Source organism: Carassius gibelio, chromosome B17 (genome assembly GCF_023724105.1).
Source record: "Carassius gibelio isolate Cgi1373 ecotype wild population from Czech Republic chromosome B17, carGib1.2-hapl.c, whole genome shotgun sequence".
NCBI lineage: Eukaryota > Metazoa > Chordata > Actinopteri > Cypriniformes > Cyprinidae > Carassius > Carassius gibelio.
Genome location: NC_068412.1, coordinates 26,526,421 through 26,548,160, shown reverse-complemented (window position 1 = coordinate 26,548,160; position 21,740 = coordinate 26,526,421). Strand labels below are relative to the sequence as shown.

The window sequence follows — 21,740 nt, the reverse complement described above, 5'->3', positions numbered from 1 at the left end:
TTTGTCAAATATTTGTAATCAAAATATCTAAAAGTCCTTAAAAACAACATTTTGTTCAGAAGCAACACTGCATACATGTTTAAGACTTGCTTTCAGAGAATGCATCTTTAACACGAGTGCATTTGAGCACGAGCTCAAACAAGTGTGAAAAATCTGCAAGTGCAATAAGACAAATACATTGCATATGCAATGCAATCTACAAAAAAAAAACACTATTGCATGAAGTGTTGATTCTCTCCTAAATGTATAATTTTAATGTGCTTTTTTATATATACTTTATCTAGAAAACATTCTGAAAAAGACTACGTTTTAATTTATTGAAAGAAGTCTCTTCTGCTCACCAAGACTGCATTTATGCAAAAACAGTCAGTAATTTTTTTACAATATTTTTACAATTTAAAAGAACCGTTTTCTGTTTGAATAGATTTTAAAATGTAATTTATATTTTTGCTCAAAGCTGAACTTTCAGCATCATTACTCCAGTCTTGTTGATTTGATTTGCTACTCAAGAAACATATTTCTATATATTATCAATATTGAAAACAGTTCTGCTGCTTCATATTTCTTTGGAAATTGTGATTTATTTTTTGATTATTTGAATAAATAAAGTTCAAAATAACAGCATTTATTTGAAATAGAAATCTCATTTCAGTATAAATGTCTTTACGGTCACATTTGAAAAATATAAATCAATATAAACATATATTGTGATCAGTCATTGTTGGGTTTGAACCCACAACCTTTCCGTCACGTCCCCACATCTTCAACCTCTAGTCTTTACTGTCCTACTCCGCAATTACATTATTTTATTATGCTCCACAGTCATTTTAGTTCCTCTATTACTGTTGACCGTTTCCATGGCTTTATCGATCGAGTCGGAAGTCAAATAACAAGACAATGAAGACTGGGGTGCTTTGTATTTGAGCCTTTGCTTGTTCTTACACAAACACGGCTGCAATAAACATATGATCCCTGGGCCACAATGTCCACAGCGACATCAGAATCAATAAGCACCTCACGGTTCATAGCAACATCGAAATCAATAAGCGCTCGGGCCGAGATGACGTTACCGGCTGAAACCCTCAAGAGTTCATTATCCACCTGCAACACTTGACATCTCCGATGACCTTTCCAGATCGCTCAAGCCCTTCACAATAATCCAAATATCATGTTCTTCTCACATGCAGCTGGCCTTTGGAGATGATGTCAGCCGCCGGCTCTGAACTTTGAGTCACTGGCTCTAAATGTTCGTCTATATAGCCGTACGTGTTTGGCCCTGCACACATGCGAGTGAACGTCTGCCGTCAGCTGTGGAGCTGAATGTCAGAAGCGCTCATATATCACTGTCTGAAGAACTCTCATGTGACATAATTCACGTTCGGTTGGTTTGGTTCCATGCAAACATCAACACTGGCTGGAGGAAGAGTTCAATCCACAGAAATGACAACTCTATCATTATTTACTCACTCTCGTGTCGCTCTGAACCTGTATGCTGTTATTACTTCTGTGGAACTAAAAAGGAGAATCTTTACACAAATCATAGTGGCATCTTTCCAGCTCCGAAAAGAACAAGAAACAGCAAGAAACACCTTGAAAGTAGTCCATATGACTCGTGCGCTATATACAGTCTCACTGAGAGCAATGAGAACGAGAGAAAAAAATACCTTGTTTGTATGTTTCGATGGTTATTTAATGGCAAAATCATACTGTAATACAGTATATACAATACCTACTGTATAAACAAGAAAAAAAAATTATATAATATTATTATATAATTATAATATATATTATATATATATATATATATTTTTTTACAAATACTCAAATCTGGACAAACTGTATTAAGAGTAATAATGGAATAAAAATATATCAAACCAGAAATATTACAATCCAATACAGTAATGTGGATCTATGAATGAAATATCATAGTGGCATCCTTCCATCTTAAAAAAAGAACATGAAGACATATATAATATATATATATATATAATCTTCTAAACTCACTGAGAGAAAAGCATCAGAAAATAACAGCTTGTTTGTTTCCATGGCTATTTTCAAAGTGAAAACAAGGCTGCAGTATAATAAGAGAGAAAATAACTAAAGCAAAGTCTATACAAGATGTTTAAAGATTTTAATTGACAGTTATTTTAATATCATTGTGATCATTGTGAAACTTAATTAAAAAATAAAAATAAATAAATAAAACAATCTTACCGAAAGCTCTTTTTAATACATTGTTTAGATTCATGAAATTAAAATATTTTCTTGCAGCTTTAGAATAAAACACGTTTTGGAAAATATACATTTCATATAAAATGTAAAAAAAACAAAATGAAAAAGTTTGTTTACATTTTTTGATCTTTTTGCAATAATCTGCCAAGTGTCTTCTTTGAAAAAAATATGAATTAAAAGAAAGAGTCTGTTTTTCAGGTCTGTGATGAAAAAGTTGTTAACAGGTAAAAAATGCATCATAACTATTCCATAAATATAATTTAATACCATATAATCTCAAAAAAAAATACGCAGAGGGTTAATTATAGCTATCATTAGGCATAAATGCACTGTATTCACTGACTGTAAAGAGCTCTGAAATGCAGCGTATAGTGCTATGCAGCGCTTTTATTTATGAAATCACATCCTTTTGAACTTTAATAATAGCTCTTGAAATCATAATTAAGTCTTTTGTTATATTTAAATGCCATTCAAAATGATTAAAACAGACTTTAAACCCTTTGAAGAACCTACAAATCAGCCAAAAATGAGGCAGAGAGGACAAGAGATGGGAAGCTGTTAAAGAGAAATGCATGACACAAGAAACTAGTTACTAGCTAAGGTTGAGTTTTCATTATCCGTGCACTTCATGTCAGCAGAGACGCTAGCTATGCAGTGCAGCTCTATTCACACTGACAACTGCTGGAGGATTCTGGAAAACTCATTAAAAACAAACAACTTCTGGTCAGTTTGTTGCTGTAAAACGCCGTCGCCATCAAAGGACTCGGCGGGTCGCTTTGCTAAATAACACACGCGCCCATTAGCTGAACCAAAAATACTCTTTTAGAGATTTCGGACTAACCCCATTCAAGCAGATACAAGCTGTTCATGCATGACTAGAAAATAAATGCCCACAAGCTTCACCAAGACTGCTATCAACCGATTCGCATTATTCATGAACTATCTGATGCATGAGCTTTACAAACCTTGCTGACTTATATTAGAGCTTGCAGATACAAAAGTGTGCTTAAAGAACAGCAATAAACAGCTGCAACTAGCAAAATATATCTTTAAACAATATTTTGTCTTTGTATATACATATAACAAAACCAAAACACATAGGGACTCTTATTTTGGAATCCCGAGACTGAAGAGTGAAATAGTATATTCTGGCTAAATGTACTTCAAATATGTTTTATGTTTATGTTTTACTCCCAAAAATATAAAAAAATAAAATAGAATAGACTTTTGAAGTTTCATGATTTCTGTTTTTCCATTTTTCCGTGTCCATATTTAATATAAATGATATTAAAATTATTCTTAAAGCTTTTGTTATACCATTAGATTACTTTTTATTATCATAATTTGACCAAACTCACTTTAAGACATTTTAAAGTGACAGTAAAATCTAATTGGTCCAAAAATCAACCCATATAAACAAAATACATATTGTTTTATTGCATTAACGAACAATGAGCAGTAAATTTGTCTCAATATTTAATAATCTTTGTTAATGTTAGTTATGAAAAACACAACTGTTTATTGTTAGTTCTCGTACAGTACAGTTCTCTGAACAGTGATTTTAATGCATTGGTAAATGTTGATATTAACGTTTAATAAGATTAAAACAGTAAACACTTTCAAATATTTGTCATTGTTAGTTAATTTTAACTAATCAGTGTGACTGTATATATCAAATGTCAAACGTGTCGCTGAGAACGACTTGCAGCAGTCAGGTGGATATCCAAAATAACTTGTTTTTAGCAACTATAAATGGCAGATGAAGCTGGTTTCAGGGAGATTTGAGAGGAGCTCTGTGTGCTTTTTGAAATCCACACTTATTTCTGCACTAATGGGGAAACGCTTGCTTTTTCAGCTGCAATGAAACGCCCGAGTCCTGCTCCCGCTGCTCGGTGTCCCTCAGGGCTGCTTTTGCCACCGAGACTGAAGAAAATAAAGTTTCTTTCCCCTTGAGTGTCCCTCCACCCACAAGCTCAGGATCTCTGAGCGTGTCAAAATGCCAAGCACTAATGAAGTCAAATACCAGTGAAATACCATGAACTTACTTTCTCAGTTTCAAAACTGTCCAATGCAAAACTTTAGACATAATATGCATCCGATGTGGGACGTGGGACTGTGCATGCATGATGCATGATGCATGATGCATGGACATTTTCTTACCTAAAATGGTTAATTTCATAGATGCAGTTCGGGTCTTTTTATATTGCTTCTGCAACACTATATTTCTGTACATTTATATATACACTACTGTTCAAAAGTTTGGATTTATATATATATATATATATATATATATATATATATATATATATATATATATTTTTTTTTATTATGCTCACCAAGGCTGCATTTATTTGATTTAAAATACAGGTACAAAAATACAGATATTATAATGAGTTGAAATAACCGTTTTCTAAGCAAAAATGTCATTTATTCCTGTGATGTGCAGCTGAATTTTCAGCATCACATGATCCTTCAGAAATCATTTTAATATGCTGATTTGCTGCTCAATAAACATTTATGATTACTATCAATGTTGCACGAACAGTTGCGCTGATTCAGATTCTTCTGCATTCTTCACTGAATAAAAATTCCAAAAGAATAGCATTTACTAATTCTCACACATTAATGAAATATATCCTTGCTGAATAAAAATACTTCATACTGACTCCACCACTTGCGAACAGTAGTGTATATACTGTATAAGCTCCCATAGGCAGCAGGTGAGGAGCAGAGTTTGCACTTCAGTAATTGTCCCGAGCGCTCTTACCGATCATGGGCGACTCAATAAAGCTCCAGGCGTTGGTTTGAGGCACATATGACTGAAGTACTCCAGCAGAGCGGCCGGCCTCGTTCACTCCTCCAAACACATAGATCTTCCCTCCACACACAGTCGCCGCCGCAGAATGGACAGGTTTGGGCAAAGGAGCCACCATCTCCCACTGGTTAGTGATGGTGTCGTACCTGGAGAGAAAATGAAACGCCATTCATCGTGGACTATCAGAAAGAGCAGAATTCAAAACACCGTTTTAGACAGAATAATGCTCTATTCGATTCTGACTGCTCTTATGTAGGGTAAAAAGTCTCACAAACACCCTGGCAAACACCCAAACCCACTAACAGCACTCATATTTCTGGGATAAATGACTATTAAAGTCAGCCTGAATAAAAAGACGTGGCCCATGGATCTTTAAACGGTACCCATGGGTCGTATCAGTGAGTTTCCACTTCACGCCTGATAAAGCATCAAGAATATGAGAGTATATTGTGAGGGTTTGAATGAGTTTCTTACTGGCCCTAGGAAAATATTATTTATGAAAACTCCTGCATTTACACAAAAGTACAAAGAGATTGTATAAAAAATGCATGGCTGATTGTCACAAATAGTGTCCCTCTCCCATTTCAAGAAGAAGAAAAAAACTATTTATATATAGGATACAGAAAATTAAGGACTATTAAGATTCCTATCAAATACAAAATAATTATAAATATTTTATTATTATATATAAACATAATATACTATTAAATATTGTATGTAATATTATTTAAATAATCACTTTTAAATAAATAAACTATTTTTTAATATATTTTAATGCATAACATTTAATTCTGCAATATAAAAATATATTTCATAAATATCATACATATACTTTTAAGTGTATGCATACATTTACTAAATTATTAACTAATAAACATGAACAAATATAAAATTATATATATAAATATTTTATTATTATATATAAACTCATAATATGCTATTAAATATTGTATGTAATATTATTTAAATAATCACATTTAAATAAAAAAAAAAGTATTTTAATGCATAACATTTAATTCTGCAATATAAAAATATATTTCATAAATATCATGCATATAATTTTAAGTGTATGCATACATTTACTAAATTATTAAATAATAAATATTAACAAATATAAAATTATCTTTAAATTATTACAATATACAAGATATATGTATGTGTACTGCTTTAAACAATTATTTTTGTACTCAGTATTATTGTTCTTATTTTTCAGTACAAATATCTATACATTATACATTACAAGAAAAATTTACTTGAAACGCAAAATCAAATAAAATATTGAACTATCCCTTTAAATCCTGTTTTGTGAAAACTATATTAAAATGATGTGTTTTTAAACAAGAACTTAAAAATCTTTAAAGGGGATCAGAAAAATAAATGTAATTTATTTGACCCCATTGGCAGGGATTTTTTTTAGGCATCAACTCGATTCATTTTGAAACAAGACTTCTGGGACTGTAATCTACTTCTACTTCTCAAGTTAATGTGTCATGATTTAAAATCACTTTTTTGAAGTGTGGTGCTTTTCTACAGCAAATGATCAGATGATGAAAATGGAGAATACAGGACATTGAAAATGTTTATAAATGAGTGCAAAGCTACAAAACTGCAGTTATTTGAAACTCTTTAACAGAAGCAGAGTCTGCACATTGGTGCATGAAAGCCTCCGGCGCACCTGCCTGCTCAGTCAACTCTCTATAGACATTAAGGTGAAAATACCCTGAAATATTCCTTTAATTTATGCATGTTACTGTGCTGCGGGGTTTTGCTCGTGAGATTTGTCCTGCATTTCCCTTCAGTGAGGCGAACGAGATAAACTTCTCCAGCAATCTTCACCGCACTCGGTCTCTGTTAAAGATAAGCGAGACTCCACCGCCGTCTCCAAACACGTTTCTGCTCCTCCATTAAGACTCATAATGGTCTCAGTCAGCGAGCGCGACCGCGGCTCATTCCCTGCTCAATTTTCGCTCTCTAACATGCAATCTCCTGATGTCTCCCACCGGTCCTCCTGTAGGAATCAGAGCAGCATCTGAGCTGAAATCTGGGTTGCTCCGCTCCTCAGTAAAAATCTTGTATCATTTTGCACAATCAAAATTTACCAAGTGCTTCCAACATCTGCGAGTGTGTCCCAGGATTACATGAGGATCACGTTAAAAAGGCCACATCCAGTTAAAGAAATAAGCAGTGAAGTTGTGGAATTGATATGTTTTTGGGGGGATTATCATACTGTATGATAATTATACAAATATATATACATATAGTAGGGCTGCCCCCTAATAGTTCACTAACCGTTAGTCGACACGAACAGATTTAAGGCGGGCGTACATGGCGCAAATTCGGATGGTTGGAAGATTGTATGTCCATGCACACAGCACGAGTGAGTTTATCTGAAAATCGTACAGACGAGATGATATACGACACGATTTTACAACCTGCAAATTCCAGAAGCAATTGCACGAAGTGAACTCGCCGTCTTCCTCTTCTTCTGTGGTTTTCCTAGTTCGTGATTGGTCAACTTCAGATAAATCAACAAATCGGCTCGTTCAACCGCGCACATATCACGAATTCAAACCGATAGCTCAAAAACTTTTCAGACATGTTTAAAAATGACCGGGAGGTCGGGAAGTGCTCGTAAGCCACTCTGCTCGTCTCGTAATTCATCGCAAATGATACGAGCCGCGACCATACGAGCATACGCGATTTCCACACGATTGAAAAAACTCGTACGAACTCGTACGACAACAAAAAACGCACCGTGTACGCATGCTTTTAGTCGACCAAATTATTTTTAGTCCCTTAGTTCCAGAAAGAAAAAAAATCCACAGAAAGTGGCCAAGTCATGCATTCTGCGATGAAAGATCGTTAACAGCTGCTCTATGCATTAATATACAGTAGACTACATCGGCCAGGGCATCCAAACGCTCGCCTATCATTCATCGAATTAATCAAATATGGATTTACTGGAACTACTAATAGTAGTTAGTAGTAGCTCTAACATGAACCTATAATAATGTGCGATGTGCACGCTGGTATAATCATCAATAATAAACTTATTTGTGAGTTACACAGGCAATTAAACAGTAATTACTACTTTTTAAGGTTTATTAATATAAATGTGCAATTAGTCGACTAACCGTTTAACATGAACGACGACTGGTCCACCAGAAAAATCTTAATAGTTGGGGGCAGCCCTAATATATTTATTTATACACACACACACACACACACACACACACACACACACACATACATATATCATTTCTAAAGTGTGTTGTATTGTGCAGTTTAAGTGTGTATATCATTTTTTTTACATTTACATAATATTAATACATATATATTACACTTCTTTTAACATTGAAATATTAAATAGTATTATGTAAGATATTTTAATAATACACACAAACAGTATAGTATTTATTTTTATAAAAAAATATATATAATTTTTTATAGGGGAAAATATTTAGTTGTTACATGATTGTTTGTTTCTACTCAATTTATTTATTCATTTTAGTATACACACACACACACACATATATAAAATGCTAAAAAAAATCTAAATCAATCAATTTATTTATTTAGTAATACTCTGTTTATAATACTCTGTTTATTTTACGAAATATATGTTTTATGTATTTATTTTATGTGAGTGTGTGCGTGTACAACACACATATATACAGACTATTTGCACTGGAAAAGAAAGAAGAAATTAGTAAGACAATATTTTTTTCATCTCTCCTTAACATGAAACATGATTTGAGGAATCAGTCAATTGTGGAGAAAAATTCTAATCACTTCATATCACTAACCCCAAGAATTAAAAGTGTTAATAGTATGAATCATGCTTAAATGTATTAGTAGATGTTTTTCGCATAAACAGTGCTGTGTTAAAGCAGATGGCCGGTGAGCGGATATTTACTCAGAAGCGTGTGCTTCATTGTCATTAATTACACAGAGGGAGAGTGTTATCGGGACACTTCTGCCTCTTCTTTAATGAGACTTTTACAGCCGCGTACAGGAAGGAACCAATCATACGAGGCAGACACTCGCTCGATGAAAGTGCGGTTATAAATAAAGACATCTGTGGAACAAATGAAAAATGATTATGTCTCAGTTTTCCTCATTTAAAAGGAGCCTTATACGAATTATAGCAATTAGCGATGAACCACCTGCAGTCATGTGACTTTTCTAGCATACAGTATGTGGCTTTGAGACAGATTCTGCTTTAATTAGCCGGAATTGTTTTCTTCTTTGTCTTATGATGAGAAATCCAGGTGAAAATTATTTTTCTCTCTTTGCTAATCTATAAAACGTACATATACAATGTCATTAACTCGCAGCCATCTGCTTCCATAAATAACAAGAACAGTTATACTTTTTAAAGTTAACTTGAGTTACACAACTTAAACAATAAGCCTGTCAATTAACTGACTTTCTATGCTCTGGCAGTCACCTAGAACATTATTATTATTATTATTATCAAAAATAATCAAACATTTTGGCTGACTAGATAACACTGAAATATATTTTAATATTAGATAAAAAATGAAATCTAAAGTAAAAATTTAAAATATTGCCTTGGCATTACTGAACTGAAAAACATTTGTGTCAAAGCACTAAACTTACTTACTGGAAATAAACTAAAACTGCACTTTAACTAAAAATAACTAATAAACACTGATGTCAAAAAAAAAAAAAAAAAAATTAAAATAAAATCTTAATTTTTTACTTCTTAAAAAAAAAAAAAAATACATATATATATATATATATATATATATATATATATATATATATATATATATATATATATATATATATATATATATATATATATAATATAGAAATCAAATTCAAAAAGTAAAATATAAATAGAAACAAAACAGAAATCAAAGCTAATTCATAAATATTAATAAAAGGTGTGATAAGTATATAAATGATATAAAAATAACACAAAATAACACTGATTTTAAATGTGCCTAAAATGTTTGGTTTATATTATGTTCCATTATTATGCTTTATACTAATTATAATACTATTTATTTACTCATTTACTTGTTTATTTTAAGATAACTTTTATGTCTTTATGTATTTTAAGATAACTTCTGTATCGGTTTTTAATCAATCTCATTTATTTGTTTTATCTATTGGCAACCAGTTAACAATATATGCCATTACCAATCACATTCAAACTTGAAATAAAATAATCCACTTTGAAAATAGAACTTGTTTTTGAAAACTTTTTTTTTGGTCACGTCAACATTTAAAGTATGTCATAACAAATTTTCAATTTTCCTGTTCTAGTCATCTATTTCTTACTCTCCACGTGAGAAACCTGAGAGGTTCACAAAAACTTTCCCTCATTGACTTGTTGTTAATTAGCATTTGGTTCTATAAATATCAGTCACATTCATATTTATTTTGGTGGTGTCTGTAAATGACTCAACTTAAGCAAACAGGCTGATGTTGCTCCCGCAGCGTTCACAGTGCTGTAAAACCTGCTGTGAATTCTCTGAGTGACAGGTGAGCAGAATAACTCGCATGCAAACACGCCTGCAGCCGAGGCAGATGGGACGGTTAGATTTCACATGAACATGTGCTGAAGCAGCGAGTCGACGGTCAGTCAAACCCGTGACACTCATGATGCCGTATCTTCATCTACGGTTACTCAGGCCTCGTAAAAAAAGAGTCTGCGCTGAGCTCAAACAGGAAACTCAAATTAGTGAAAGAGGACATACAATAAAAAATTATTTTAAAAAATTATATATATTTTTGTCCCTCTCTCTCTCTCTCTCTCTCTCTCTCTCTCTCTCTCTCTCTCTCTCTCTCTCTCTCTCTCTCTCTCTCTCTCTCTCTCTCTCTCTCTCTCTCTCTCTCTCTCTCTCTCTATATATATATATATATATATATATATATATATATATATATATATATACAAGATATATATATATATATATATATATATATATATATATATATATATATATATATATATATATATATTCTCATTACAAAAAATATATATATATATTCTCATTACAAAATATATGTGTGAGAACTGTGTACACACACAGGCATGCATATGTTTAAGAAAAATACATTTAAATATTAACATATAAATTATATGAACAAATACATGTAAATATTTTCAAAATATGTATTGTATGTGTGTGTATTTATATATACATACTAAATATACAAAGTACACACACATATATTATGTCAACAACAACTTAATTTGGATACATTTTGATACATGACTACCAAACAAACAGCTTTTGCTTTTGCTTGTCAACACAGATATGTTTGTTTGTTTCCTGCAAAAGTCTGACACCCAGAACAACGGAGCCAACACAGAGCACAGGAGGAATACACACTCACACACACCCCCCATTAACACCCCTCTCTCTCTCTCTCTCTCTCTCTCTCACACACACACACACACACCATTAACACCCCCCCCCCCCCCCCCACACACACACACACTCTCTCTCTCACACACACACACACACATTCTATACACTTACATGGACAAACAAAGGTTGCTCTTCTAGAAGTACCACAAATGGCTTTATATATATATTTTTTTTTTTCATCACATAAATCATGCCAAACCCTTTAAGACACCTTGGATTAACATGTTAATTTATTGCAGGCCTATGAATATTCAGTTCTTCTCTAATCACTAACTATTCAGTAGAAGACTAACTTTCTTAAAGTGATAGCGCACCCATTAATTACAAATTTCTTTAGAACACAAAAGGAAATATTCTGAAGAGTGCTGTGTTCCAAACACCCCAGTGACCCCAGTTTACTTTTTAAAAAATATCTTCCTTTGTGTTCTACTAATTGTTATTTTAGGATTATGTGTGATTATTAAAAGTATTTAATCATATTTTGAATCAACATTGTCTTTATATTTTAAGCTTAAACAGTATTTTAATTTGTTACATTTTTTATTTAGTTTTTTGCTTTTGTATTTTTGTCATTTATTTTATCTTTTTATATTTCTATTTCTAATTCTAGGTTTTTTCTATTTCTATAATTAAATTATATATATATATATATATATATATATATATATATATATATATATATATATATATATATATATATATATATATATATATATATATATAGCATGATTTTTTTTTGTTTATGGATTTTTTTTTTACATGTATAAATCAGCATATTTTAAAAGAGATACAACATTTACTGCTATGGTACTGCATAAAATAAAATAAAAGTAAATTAATTAATAAATACATATTTAGGTTTTCAAATAATATTATACTTTATTTTATTTCAGCTTTCAATTAAAGAAAACTTTTAATTCCTTTAGTTTTAGTTTAGTTAACAATAACACTTGTCTCACAAAAGAAAATGCAAATTACGGCTTTGGAACAATATGAGCGTGTGCAGATAATCACAAACATGTTTCAGTGGTGACCTTTAAGAAAGTAAGCACAGTAAAAACTGATTTCATGTTGAATCACAGATGCACTTTAAATGTGACCTCGAACTGTAGTGACTGCACTTTAGCAAGTTTAAACGTGTCAGTCAGGTAACAATGATAAACTGGGCCAAGGTTACAACACAGGAACTTGTGTCATTTCTTGAGCACTTCAGTGAACAAGAGAGCCAAAATACAGATGGACTTTCCATTTGTCTTGGTAAAAGCAGGGCACATTCAGCACGGAGAGGACCAAAACATGGAGAAAGTGCTCTAAAACCTGTAGCATCGCCACGTGAAACAATAACACGAGGATTTCTCAAGACAACTTGGTTTTGAAAAGATGTAGTTGTGCACATCCCTATCATCGTTTGCTGGGTATTGAGGGCGAGCGACCTGAGGGGCAGTTCGCCATCCATCCATCAGTGAGAGACGGGATTAGAGAGTCACGCCAGGCCAAAAGCACACACACATACACACACACACACACACGGCCAGTCACAGACCTTTCTATATATAATCCATCCAGCTCTGGAGCGGCTCCCGTGTCAAGGTTACGTCTGCTCTCTCTTTGAGCGGCGCTCTGCTCAGCTGTAAAAGCCGTAAATCTGCCGGAGGGAGCCGCTGATCAATGTCTTCCCATCTCCATCCGTTATGTTTTTCCTTAAAATACATGGCCAGCGCTGCGGTCTAATCACTTTCCCTCATCTGAGAGGTAGACGGCTGATGTACGGTCCAGCTGCGAGTTTGAAAACCAGCCAAAACACACGAGACCCATTGATCTTGTCAGATCTCTTTGCCAGATTGATTGTGATAAACGCCTTTGCCCCTTCAGAATAATACAGCAGGTTGTAGAGGAATATGGTCATGCATCTTTTAGTGTCTAAAGACAGCGAAGCCAATATTATCATTAGTGTAATGTTATTTAATGAATAATGATACATATATATATACATATGACTCCCGGAGTCAATTATTCCGCTTATACTAAGGTTACCACATCTCTAGACATCGATCAGATGATATATTTAAAGGGATTCGTCCGGTTTTTGTACCTAAATCTCAATTGTGAGTAGGATTATTTCTTCCGCTTCTCATCCAATGTCTCTTTAGCTAGTACCAAAACCTCATTTTAAAGCTGGTAACGGAGGCTTGAGCCGTTGATAGCATTCTTAATGCAGTTATGAATGAATGTGATAAGGAACTGTAATGCGGTCAAGAAAGCTGCCTGGAACTACGTTCGCCGTGCGTTTTCCAGAAAATAATTGCACACCTCAGAACGTTCGTCAGCCAATCAGATTCAAGCGTTCAATGGCCCGTAGTATCAATATATTATAATGCACAAAGCTGATTGGGTGGCGCTTCATAGTACACACAGACAATGGCCCAAAACATACGACAAAATCAACCTAGGAGTTTTTGAAGGTACAAAAGTGGAATATTCTTCAATGGCCAAATCAGTCTCCTGATCTGAACCTGATTGAGCTGCATTTAACTCGCTGGAGACAAAACTAAAGGCAGAAAGAGCAACAAGCAAACAACCACTGAAGTCCGCTTCAGTAAAGACCTGGCAAAACATCACAAAGAAGAAGAAACCCAGTCTCTGCTGATGTCCATGAGTCTAGACTTCAAAGAATTCTCAACAAAATATTATACATTTACAATTTATTTATGCTTAGGCCTATATTAAGTTGTCCAGTTTCATTTAAGCCCTTGTAAATATGGGACTTTGTGTATAAAAATATTTGTAACTCCTAAGCTTTTTAAACCTGGTAACGGAGCTCAAAGATCTAAGACTTTTTTTCTATTTACACAAAAGGCTTATTTATCTCAAATATTGTTCACAAATCTGTCTAAAACTATGTTTGTGAGCACTTCTCCTTCGCCGAGATACCTGCATAACTGATGTAGAAATAATGCAGGAATGAGCCACATCTGTCCATGAAACAGCTTTTGAGTCAACTGTCCAATTACTTATGGTCCACTGAAAAAGGGGCAGGTACACATTAAAGAGCTGTAATTCCTAAACATTTCCTCCAATATTGATGTGAATTCCATCAAATTAAAGTTCAGATCGTGCACTTTAATTATACTATATTATACATTATATATCTGTAGCTTGAATATGTTTTGGTCAACAGCTAATATAATAAAATATGTGCCTAAACGTACACACACACCCTTGAGTTGTAGATGTTGCATCACTATTAAAATATTTTGCTTTCTGATTTAAATTAAAATCATTACAATAATGTGACTTGCTTTTGACAACAATGGGTTCTTTTTTTTTTTTTTTTTTGCATCAGGGAAAATGATAAATGTGTGTAATTTTCATAAATAGCACAATTTAAAAAAGAAAATCTAAAAGCCTATTGAAAGGGTAACATTCTAGCAACCATCCATTAAAACCATTCTAGAAACAATGTAGCAACCTTGAGGCAAACTCATATTTTCATCATAAAGTGTAAAAGAAGTAAAGGAAAAAATACCATTACAAAAATATTATATGCATTTGCATTGTATATGAAATGCTCAAGTTAAAATCTAAAGGGAGAATTTGAACATACATTTTTCTGCTTTTGAAACTGTTTTTAATGAGTCCTGAGAGGTGGTTTATAATTAAAAGATCACAGAAAATGGCTACATTAGCAGGTCAAGAGTATTTTTGAGTCTATTCATTGACCAAATAAGCTGAATAAATATTGCATGAATGATAAACTGATGTTAACGGAAATCAGTCCAAGGTCAATGTCTGTGATTTCCCAGAACAACCTGAAAAAAAAACCTTCAATTAGACACAAGCGGAAAAGAAATCACAGGATGTCATCAGGCCGGCTTTGACAAAATTATCACTCGCCAAGTGCCAAATGTGAGGAAAAAATTCACTAATAAATATGTATAAAATTCACACACCATTAGAAAGTGTTAAAAAGTTAATTTTAGACTTTGCCTTCAACCAACCTGCGCAAATGTCACGAGGAAACCAACTTCAAATGTTTCCAATTAATTTGTTTTTATATATATATATATATATATATATATATATATATATATATATATATATATATATATATATATATATATATATATATATATATATATATATATATTTCTGATCCCTTTACATCAGTGTTATTTTAGTGCTTGACTAATATAGTTTTATTAAAATGTTTTTTATTAATATTTCAAAATCGTATAAATTTTTTTATATGTTCTGTTGTTTATTTTTATTGATATTTTTATTTTTAATAATATATGGAAATATTTATTTAATTTATAAATGTTTATTACATATATATATATATATATATATATATATACACATTAGGGCCGGGACTCGATTAAAAAAATTAATCTAATTAATTAGAGGCTTTGTAATTAATTAATCGAAATTAATCGCATTTTAATCGCATATAAATATTTGACCTGAGAACAGTGAGAAGTAATTTTTTTCACATGGATTTATAGTATACGATTGAATAATGACTGAATACATAAGCTTAAGCAACAAAATCTTGTTTATTTTTGTTCAACCAAGTCTAGCAGACCACTGCAATTTTTGCCATGAAGTGTAGCAATAGCATATTTAGAAACTATTTAGAAATAGTACATTTCAGAAATTCAGGAAGCTTATTGGTGCTGGAACCTTCTGTAAAGTGTTTTTTAAGTAAAACACAATACTGTCAATTACATTCAGAACATTGGAAACACTGACTATTAGAAAACATCTCTCTGTTGCTTCAGAGGCAATAACATACTAAGTCCAACTCTCAATAACCTTGACCAAAACAATAAAGAGTTCAACATAAACTGTTGCACCAACAAAATAATACATAGTTCAACATAAAGTGTAAAGTCCACGCTAGCTGCTATATGTTTTGCGTTGAGGTGATACTTGAGGCTCGATGTGTGCTGCGGTGATATACGAACGCTAGTTGGTGCTCCAGTATAATCGGTCCCGCCGAAACTCATCCAGTGAGAAACGTTCCGCAGTGCAAAAATAAGTTATTAAAAATGCGGGAATTTTTTTTTCTGAAATTAATTAATCTTAGTTAACGCATTATTTTTTGTGTAATTAATTAATCTCAATTAACGCGTTAAAGTCCCGGCCCTAATATATATATATATATATATATATATATATATATATATATATATATATATATATATATATATGATTTATAAATTATATATTATTTTTTAATTATTTAGTTGATTTAGTTTCAGCTTTCTATAACCCCGGTGCACACAAACAGAGGACAATGACATGTCCTGCATGACAACATAGTTCATATCTCATCCTCTCCTACAGCACAAAATTCAATCCGATCCAGAGATAAACAGATGTTTTCGATCGACTACGTATCTGCAATGATCCAAAAAACAGTGGGTACGATTAGTCTTTCCATGAGGCTCCGTGTGCACCAAAACAAACAAACAGCTACAGGAGTCACTCCAGCTCCGGCTGGAACAGACAGCCATCAAAGACGCTGAATTTCCCGAAATAAATACAGTGCTTGAGCAGCAGAGGACTGTTTTTATCATGTTTGGACGAACCGCAGCGGATCATTGACGCAGAGGAAACGAACGGATCAGGAGATGCCCATTAAATGCCAGCTGTGGCCTCACAAAGTGCACAACGGTCTAAAGAGAATAAAGACACTGCTATGATAAAGCTACTTTAGAAAGACTGTAACCACCCCATGCAGACAGTGAGATCTTTACAATGGCATGCACTGTATAACAATGTTTTTGAAAGACGTTTCATCAGCTGAACGCACTGTACTTCAGTCCCTCACGGCCTCGTTTTCATTCCTGTCAAAAATTACCCTGACTAAGAGACAAAGAGAGCTCCACATAAAAAAAATACTGTAATTTGTGTCCCGTCTTGTCATGGTCTGAAAATGCACTTGGTCGGAGAGGAAGTACGGCAGAGATGAAGGCGAGCTATCAGCTCTTTAATCCCATGCTGTGTTGGGTTTTCACGGTGGGACGCTCTATCTCTGAACGGCACAATGACCGCCGACTCGCAGAAACACGCTCCATTCATTAGAAAGCAACTATACTTGTACTTTGGTCTCGTCCTCTGGGAAACCACTCAAAGATCTTCATGAAACCAAAAGCATTTAAAAACCTAAACATCCCCTATACCATCATTAATATTGCTCAAAATTCAGTGTCAGGGATTTGGACCTAATCCTAAATCTCCTTTGCTCATCCGGTGTAAGTGTTCACTATGTGGATATATTTTAAAATGTAAATTATTAATGTGATGCAAAGCTGAATTTTAACCCTTTAACTGCCACACCCCTTTTTGATCGTAGACGTGATTTGAAAATGGCTTACACAGAATGAATTTTGAACTTTATTATGATTTCTAAAATATGAAAGTGAAAAAGGCACTTTTTGTTTTTTAAGGGTGCACTCTTGTCTTAAATTAAGCTATTACTCTTCCTACATCATTTGTAACAAAAACAGCGATAAAATATCTATTTCGGAATCTTCGACCTTTCCAACGATAAATAGTTTGTCATGATTAGATTAGTATTTAATTGTAACATAGAGAAGTAAACTGACAGTAAACTCCAGTCTTCAGTGTCACATGATCTTCAGAAATCATTCAATTATGCTGATTCGCTGCTCAAGAAACATTTCTGATTATTATTAATGACAAAAACAATTATATTTTTGTGGATATTGTGATAAAGTTTTGAGGATTCTTTGAGGAATACATTATTTTTATTATTATTTTTGAAACATTATAAATGCCTTTACTGTTACTTTAATAAATTGAATGTGTCCTTGCTGAATAAAATAAAATAAAATTCTTAAAAAAAAAAAAAAAAAAAATTATATATATATATATATATATATATATATATATATATATATATATATATATATATATATATATATATATATATATATTCCTTTAATTAAATAAATAAATAAAACATGAATTTATTTTTCACATTCAAATAATTAAAGAATAAACTAATATATAAATTAAAACCTTGGAATTTAACTTTTTCTTCTTTGGATTAACACACACTGCTGAATCATTCACATTAATACCAGGAATTTGTGTTAATAAAGTTAATAGAGTTAATTTCATGCTTAGAATTTCAAGTTTACAGTATGAACTTGGTGATCCATGTTGATGATGTTTTTAGCTGAATAGCAATAATCAAAACAATATTTCCTTTTTAGTAACTGACTACATAACATACCTATTATATCAGAGCACATTCAAGTTCAGATTTAGAGCTTTAATTGGAGCATTTGGCTTTAGCGAGCATCACGCAAGCATTGTGAGAGTGATAAAGTCATGACTGCATGACACCGAGAAAATAAACTCCCTAGAGCCGCTGCTCACCCCTCGCCCCTCGTTTTAACTCCCGCTCCTACACTAATTTCAGAGCTAAAGACATGGAAAGACAGCTCAAAAGTGCGAGACTGTGGCTTTATGACCAGAGTCCATCATAAAACAGCAATTAAACAGTAAGTGTTGCTGATTGGGCTGGAACGGGACACGCTGTCAGGATCATCAGCGTCCTCTCGGAGGGCTGGACTCGAGGGGTGTGGTATTTCAAGACTGCGAAAGGTTAGTAGACGCACGCCGTCGGACACCACGATTAGTAGCAGGCTTCAGTGCACAAATATGACATTTGAGGAGCCGGTGTGAACATGTGGTGCAAATACACAAGCTGTGTTTGTGTATAATGCCGTCAAAATGAGAATTCCTTCGCCCACTAAATACAGCTGTCTCAACACGAGCGGCATGCCACGGAGCTCCACTTCATGCATATTTCAGAAATTAAAAATGCAATGATCATGCTATTAGGTTCAGTACTTGTACTCATTAAAATGCATGCAACAATTATGGTAAATAAAATGGAGATGCTCAGTAATGGCCGAAAACTTCATGCAAATCTTTCCTTTCTGTAGCAGTCTACATTCTGTAACAAGGAAATTAAATTTACCATACCTTTTTGACTTTCCTAATCCTGATTATTAACAATAATAATCACAAATCGCATAAAATATTAGGATTTTACATATTATTTTACATTTTTGCCCTGATTGGATGGTAATATATATATATATAAATAAATAACATGCACTAATGAATTCTGCAAAATGAGACCAGGAATGACACTGGCATTAAAAATGCGATTGAATGGGGGGGGTGGGGGGGGTCGGGTCTTATTTCTCTTTTTTTTCTGCAAATGATGAATCCTTCAGAACAAGACCAAGAATGTGCATCAAGAAAGTAAATAGAGCCCATTTATTTTCCTGCAGACTTGACAGCATACACTGGAATATAATTCAGACATTATGGACGAAAGCTTGATATCAGCTTCATTACAGTGCTAATGGACTTGTACTCAATAATACTTATAATATTTGTAGTAAATGCAATTGAGATGCTCAGTACAGTCAGTAACTATGCAAATCTTTCTTCTTTGTGGCATTAAAATGACTGAAAACCAGCCAAACAAGTAGCCTACTTGCATAATGTTACCCATCACTCGCTATTTCATTTATTCACTTAACTTGCACTAGCAAAAAAAATAAATAAATCGCCTTTGGCAATTAGAGAGGTGCATATATCCTCAATTCCAAAACCCACCGAGCTGCATCCACAGGGAGCCTTTTAAAACACACTCCGAGATGCCCGTTCAGCCAAAATTGAACAAAAACATCACAAATATCCTTCGGGGAGAATGAACTGCGACAAGCTTTTATTTATTCTAGGTGTTGTTTGTCTGTTATTTACATTTGGCTTCTTTTAGGCTCATTAGTCATCAAATCCTCCGGAAACTCCACAGATGTTATGAAGGTTGCAGATACAGACGTGCAGCTTTCTCTCTCACCGAGCACCAGAGCAGCTCACAAGTTTACTTGAGTTCTGACGTGACCAGGCAGCTGTAGACAGTTTACAGCAAAGCAACTCACTGAGTTTCCAAACAGAGCCGTAAAATATAAGAGCGATTCGATGACAAACATCACCTTGCTGCTGCTCCCCATCGGCCCGACTGACTGAAGACATCATGTGATCACAGTACATGTCATGCTTCAGAGCGTGAAACTGCTGGTAGGATGGATGGTGGGCTATAAATTAGGAGTCAGCGGGGTGCAGTGGGCGGTCTTTCTCTCTCACAAGCCCACTAACAAACCTCCGGGCTTCTGTCAATCAAACCCAGTGTCAGTCTCATTCGTACTGCACACATCAACGGTAAAGATCAGAGAAATGACCGGCTTTAATGCAGTTTCAGAGTCTTGTAGAAAACCATCGTGATACTGATGACATCAGCTTATCTGCATGATTTTGCCTTTTGACAAAAAGCTATTGAATCCAATATATTGGATATAAAAAAAAAAAACATTTAATTCTAAAAAAAAAAAAATCCAGTATATTGAAAAACCTGTCAGACTGACATTTAAAATGATGCAATATATAGGCTACAAATATATATATATATAGAATTTTTCGATATTGAATCGAGTATATTGAAAATATTCCGTATATATCTTGCATTTATTACAAGTATATAAAAAAATACTAAATTAATAAAACGACAACAAATGACACATATCTATAGCTGTTTTTGAAAAATTATATATGTATATATTTGTAAATGTAAAATATTTATATAAATTATTTGTAATACATTCTATTAAATTAGTTTTTGTATTCACACAAAAACTTAGTATGGTACAAGAAATAAACTAAATAATATAAACAATATTTTTATATGTAAAATAAAATAGATTTGCAAGTTACAATATTTTATGATTTTGTGCCTTAAAAAAAATCTAATTTTATATACCTATACACATATATTTATATATTTATATATATATATATATATATATATATATATATATATATATATATATATATATATATATATATATATATATATATATATATATATAAACTTTACAGAAAAAAAGAAAAAAATTAAACTAAAATGGAGCATTTGTTGAAAAAAAAAAAAAGAAGAAAAAAGAAGTTTGACTAATGGAAGTTATTTTCAGTCAGAATAAGCTATACTCTGTGAAGCTCAGCTTTATGCTGATAGACAAAAATCTGGCTTCACAAGACCAGAATAAAGAGCTGAGAAAAGCACTGAGATCTTAGTGTCAGAAGAGTGAATACAAATTGATTCTTCATGTCATAAGTGTGATTCTGCATGTAGAAATAAGTATATTTCAATATTGCAGACTATAAAACGGTTT

At 33.0% G+C, this 21,740-nt stretch overlaps 1 protein-coding gene across 1 annotated transcript in view; it reads right to left on the bottom strand.

Annotated features, from left to right (window-relative positions):
• The window catches only part of LOC127976151 (kelch-like protein 29), a 120,887-nt gene that overhangs the window by 9,766 nt on the left and 89,381 nt on the right, over window positions 1–21,740 (bottom strand). The window contains exon 12 of the mRNA XM_052580361.1: window positions 5,000–5,193. Within this exon, the coding sequence (XP_052436321.1) occupies window positions 5,000–5,193 (194 nt within the window). The remainder of the gene's footprint in view (window positions 1–4,999; window positions 5,194–21,740) is intronic.